This window comes from Eptesicus fuscus, chromosome 20, assembly GCF_027574615.1.
Source record: "Eptesicus fuscus isolate TK198812 chromosome 20, DD_ASM_mEF_20220401, whole genome shotgun sequence".
Classification (NCBI taxonomy): domain Eukaryota; kingdom Metazoa; phylum Chordata; class Mammalia; order Chiroptera; family Vespertilionidae; genus Eptesicus; species Eptesicus fuscus.
Genome location: NC_072492.1, coordinates 43126885 through 43132129, shown reverse-complemented (window position 1 = coordinate 43132129; position 5245 = coordinate 43126885). Strand labels below are relative to the sequence as shown.

The 5245-nt window shown below is 59.2% G+C and overlaps 1 protein-coding gene across 2 annotated transcripts; it reads right to left on the bottom strand.

The window, feature by feature from the left end:
• Positions 1 to 1761: 1761 nt before the first annotated feature.
• On the bottom strand, positions 1762 to 4270 carry CSF3 (colony stimulating factor 3). Of its 2 annotated transcripts, none has more exons than XM_054709259.1 (5): positions 4163 to 4270; positions 3857 to 4011; positions 3385 to 3492; positions 3097 to 3239; positions 1762 to 2775 (listed from the first exon to the last, which is right to left on the bottom strand). In XM_054709259.1, exons 1-5 carry the CDS (start codon positions 4266 to 4268, stop codon positions 2415 to 2417), a joined length of 873 nt encoding a protein of 290 aa, XP_054565234.1. In that variant the 5' UTR covers positions 4269 to 4270; the 3' UTR covers positions 1762 to 2414. The 2 variants fall into 2 exon arrangements, with proteins under 2 accessions (XP_054565234.1, XP_008152093.3); XM_008153871.3 differs by having other exon boundaries at positions 2538 to 2775; positions 3097 to 3243; positions 4163 to 4261.
• Between the last annotated feature and the right edge of the window lie 975 nt (positions 4271 to 5245).

The following is a 5245-nucleotide window of genomic DNA, read 5'->3' as shown; positions in this document are numbered from 1 at the left end:
GTGCTGTCAGTGTCTCTGTCTGACCGTGGCCCGGGAGAGGCTCATCCTGGGGGTGGGGGTGGGGGTGGGGTGAGCAGAGGAGGGCTGGCCTCGGGGCCCGTGTTTGTCCACTCATTCGGGGCAGGGAGGGCAGTGGATGATAACGAGTCAACACTGGCCCACCACCGCCTACACCCACCCCCAAAAGTCAGACTTTCTCCGAAAAAGGTGAAGTTTTGGCTAAAGGCCCCATGGGCGTTGGGGTAGAGTGTCCTGTTCTGATGCCCAACCCAGACCAGCCCCACCCAGAGTCTGATCTGTCCCCCAGAAGAGCATGGGGGCGGGGGGAAGGGGCGCTGTGGGGTGGTGAGGGGCAGGAGCTCTGTTTAACGCTGCCTTGCCTGCTCCATGCGACTCCAAGCCCAATTCCTTCAGAACTGACTGAGGGGGAGGACCCTGAGCCACACAGCTGGGAGGTCCGGCTGGCTGAGCCAGACCCTGCTCTCCAAGGAGCCACATGCAGAAGGGAAGTGAGGGCTGATGAGGACGGGGAAGCCTTGGGAGGGGGAACTGGGGACTGGTTGGCCGGCTGGACTTTCCTGGTCGTGGTGGAGGCACCTGGGAACCACATGAGCACCTTGAGCTGAGGGCACAGAGAGCTGTGCCCTGTGGGAAGCAGCCCCGCCCTCGCTGCCAGCTCAGCCTCAGCCCAGGCGCGAGGCAAGCGGGAGAGCAGCGTGTGAGCAGCTCCCTGCCTGGTCCGCGGCCGCTGCGGAAGGAGAGAAATTCAGAGCCTGCGATTTGAGTTCCGACCCACGCAGTCACCTAGACTCCGCCTCCTGATCTGTACAATGCACTTCTCTTTTAAAAATATGCATTTTTATTGGTTTCAGAGAGGAAGGGAGAAGGAGAGAGCCATAGATACATCAATGATGAGAGAGAATCATTGATCGGCTGCCTCCTATACACCCCTGCTGGGGATTGAGCCTGCAACTCGAGCATGTGCCCTGGCCAAGAATCAAACCTAGACTTCTGGTTCATAGATCGATGCCCAACCGCTGAGCCACACTGGCCAGGCCAAGGCACTTTTTTTTTTAATCCTCACCGAGGATATTTTTTTCATTGATTTTTTAAAACTTTTTAAAAAAGTGGTTTAATGATTGTGTTACACATATGGCAGGCAAGATGAACATATTTTTTAAAGTATATTTTTATTGATTTCAGAGAGGAAGGAAGAGGGAGAGAGAGAAATATCAATGAGAGAGAATCATTGATCAGCTGCCTCCTGCACACCGGGAATTGAGCCTGCAAACCAGGCATGTGCCCTTGACCGGAATCAAACCTGGGACCCTTCAGTTCACAGGCTGACAGTCTATCCACTGAGCCACACCGGCTAGGGCAAGGCACTTCTTCATGCTATCTTTGTAGGCACCTGTGAGTGTGGATGGGCTGGAGTTCATGGCCGATGGTAAACTGCCCGGCTCTGCAAATGTTAATGCATCTGGACGGCTAAGGTTCTCCCCGAACTCCACACTCTCCCCTCCTGCTAGCAGTGTCCCATCTGCCGGTCTCCCCACCAGGCTGTGCTCCGTGAGGGCAGGACCATGCCTGCCTGGCGCACTGCTGTGTCCCTAGCCTTAGCCTCGCGCCTGCGCAGAGTAGGTGCAAGAGGCATACGTGCTAAAGGAATGAACCCTGATGAGCCAGAGGACTGCCCCTCCTCCCTGCACCCCTCCTCCCCCTCCCTCTGCCCTTGACCGCCATTCAACTCCCTGCCCCCCAGCCCCTGGCCAGGCACCAGCTGGACTCAAGAAGGAGGAAGAACGTTTACTAGAGACAAACACTTTATTAACATGAAGTTTGGCTACAATAAGAAAGTAGAGGCTGAGAGTGAACAGTTGAGCTTCCCTCTCACCCATCACATAACCCCCCTCCTCTTTTCCCGCCCACATTGCCAGCCCCACCCAGCAAGGCAGGTGCACGACCCTCTGCACAGCCCTAAAAGGAGGCAGAGCACTGGCCCTGGTGGGGGTGGTGTCCCAAGCCTCTGGGTGTCTGTAGGGCATCCAGAAAAAACAAGAGACACCCCACTTGCATCAAAACATGCCCCCCAAGATCTTAAGACAAATTAGATTACCCAACAAATTTGTGGGACCCCAGGGCCAAGCCTCCAAGCTCAGGCTGCCTCTGCTGAGCTTCATGCCCGTGGGGAGGAGACGTGAGGGGAAGCAAGGCCTGGCATTCACACGCCGCGCTGAAGCCAGAGCGAGGGAGGCATACGGGGACCCAGCTGCGAACACGGCTGTTTAAATATTAAACGGCTGTCTTGTCTCCCACGTGGGAGAGTTTCTGATGCTTCCAAGGGCCCCAAGTTGGGTACCCTCGGGGCCGGGGGTTCAGTGCCCACCCCAGTCATCGGAGTTAATACTTGGTATTTACCTATCGACCTCCCAGTCCAGGGGACAGGAAGGCAGGAGCTTTCTCTCTGCCACAGACAGAACGACACTTGGAGGTGAGGGAAGGGCCCAGGAATCGGAGACTCCTCCCCGCTCCTCCCTGTCTTTAAATATTAGGTTTAAATAAATATTAAATAGCGATAAATACATCGGGTGGGGAGGGGTTTGCTCAGGTCTCGGAGAGGTAGCGCAGGACGCGGAGGGCCAGCTCCAGGAAGCCCTGCAGGTTGGAGGCCACCAGGACGCCCCCTGCCCGGCGCTGGAAGGCCGAGGTGAAGGTGAAGGTGGGCACGGTGCCCTGGGTGGCCGGCATGCCAGGGGCCATCCCCAGGTCTTGCATCTGTGGGGGAAAGGACAAGATTAGCCAGCGGCCCTGCCGAGTGGGCATGGTTATCACAGATGGCTAATGCAAAGGCCTGATGAGGGCGGACGGCACATGGTTGAGATGGAGCCGGGGCCTGAGCCCAGGTCTCTCTGGAGCTCCAGTGATCCCACTCCTGCCCTCAACTAGGGGAGCGTGGGAAGGCCAGCAGCAGGAGGGTCCTGGGATGGGGTGGTAGCTCCCTACATACAGCCCCCCACCCCCCAGGTTGCCAGCACGACCTTTAGGGACCAGCTCGGTCTAGGTCCCTAACACTTGCCGCTCCCAACTGAGGCTCACCTGCTGCCAGATGTTGGTGGCAAAGTCGGTGATGTCCAGCTGCAGCATGTCCAAGGTGGGGCCCACCTCGGGGGAGATTCCTGCCAGGGCCTGCAGGAGGCCCTGGTAGAGGAAGAGGCCGCTGTGGAGCTGTCCCAGGCAGCCTGTCTGGGGAGACGGAGTGGGAGAGTCAGGGGGTGCTGCTGGGATGCTCCCCTCAGGGCCCCAGCCTGGAGCCTGGAGCCTGGAGGTGGGGGGCCTTCCAGATCATCCTTCCCCTCCCCGCCCTCCTCCCCTTCAGACACTCACCAGCTGCAGGGACTGGCTGGAGCAACTGCCCAGGGGAACGTGGGGGATGCCCAGAGAGTGCCTGAGCAGCACCAGCTCCTCGGGGTGGCACAGCTTGTGGGTGGCACACTGGGGACGAGAAGGATGCTGAGTGCAGGGGACTTCATAGAGCCAAGCTGTCCCCCCATCTCTCTGAGATCTTCCCCTGCCTCCAGTCCTGCCAGGCTCCTCAGCCCATTCTGCCCTCCACTTCCATCCTAGCACGGTCCCCAGAGGGTCTCTCCCCCGTTTCTTCCCGCCTTTCAGGGCTCCCCTTCTCCTACCTCCCTTCCCTGTCCCCGTGCCTCTCTGCTCCCAGGCCCTCCTGATGCCCCCCCCGCCCCCCCCCACACTTCCCTTCCCCTCCCTCAGCGCTCTGCTCGGTCCTCTTTCCCCTACACCCGCTGGGCAGCACGTGTGTGCCCGCCCTCCTTGCCGCCAGCCCCTCACTCACCAGCCTTTCCTGCATGACCAGGACATCAGCCTGGATCTTCCTCACTTGCTCTAAGCACTTGAGCAGGAAGGTCTCGGGCAGGTGGTGGGCAGGGCCCAGGGGAGCAGCTTCCTGCACCGTCCAAAGTGCACTGTGCCAGAGGAGCAGCTGTAGGGCTGGGAGCGGGCGGACGGGCTCAGGAGCTGTTCTCTCCACTCCCACCAGGGCCCCTTTCTGGGGACTTAGGGACCACCAGCCCCTGGACCACTCCAACCCGCCTCCCCTGCCCCAGGCAGGCAGCTCCCGGATCCTGGGCAGGACACTCACCCATCAGCTTCATGGGGCTCTGTGCAGCGAGCGGGCTCAGCAGAGTCTGGCTGGGTCTGCAGGCTCGGGCTCTGTCAGGGACCAGCTCTGGAGGGCCTTTATACATAAGCCCATGGAAGCCAGGGAGGAAATTACCTGCGACTAAGGCTTAGTAATAACTTCCCATGATTTATGCAAATTTAGTGTCCAGGACAACAACGAGGGGGAGTTGAGACAAAAAGCTGTTTGCGAAAGTTTTGTGAAATTGTGGAATCCCTGATCCTTCTTTGACGTCTGTGCCCCCTCAAACTCTCTTCCTCCCCTTGGCCCCTCCCAGGCCCGAACTGCCGCAGGGTGTTTGCACAGAGCCCTGAACAAAGGCTGAGCCACCGATCAAAAGCCTTGGAGGCTGGAGTCGGGTCAGACTGCTCTGAGGTTGACCTCCAGGCAGCCCCACCCTCTCTCCTGGCAGATCTGTGGGGCAGCTCCCTTTGCCACTTTCCCCTGGGATAATCAAGCCACCTGCTCTCTGCCCCTAAATTCTGAGAGGGAAGAAGCTAGTCGCCCCCATTCCTACCCCCCAAACTCCCACTAGGCTGCCTTCCGAATCCTCCCCTGAGAGGCCAGGGGCCGGGGATTAGGGACATTAGGGTCTTGCCTCCTGACCCTCTGCACAGCTTGATGGCCAGCATCCCAGGCTCCTGTCCTGCACTGATTAGCTGGGAACTCCCCAATCCCCCCCATGACTCATTCCTTTAAGCCCCTGGAATCCTGGCAGAGACCAGAGGAAACCGGATGCCTGTCCTGAATGAAGCAAGACCCTTTGGAGGCTCTGGGTTCACCTAACCCTGCCCTTCCTCCTCCTCCCGCACTCCCCCTCCCTGAACAGGGTCCCAGGGCTTTGGAGTTGGGGGTCTGGGACACGTGGCTTCCCAGGCCCGGTGCACTGCCAGCCAGAGCGCGTGTGCTGCCCGAGGTGGAGTGGGCTGCGGGTGAGAAAGAGGAGACTGCCCTGGCTTTGAATCCGCAAACCATGCCATGTTGGCACTGGAAGGAACCTAGGAGACAAATCTGACCTCAGAGAGCTTAAGTAGCTTGCCAAGG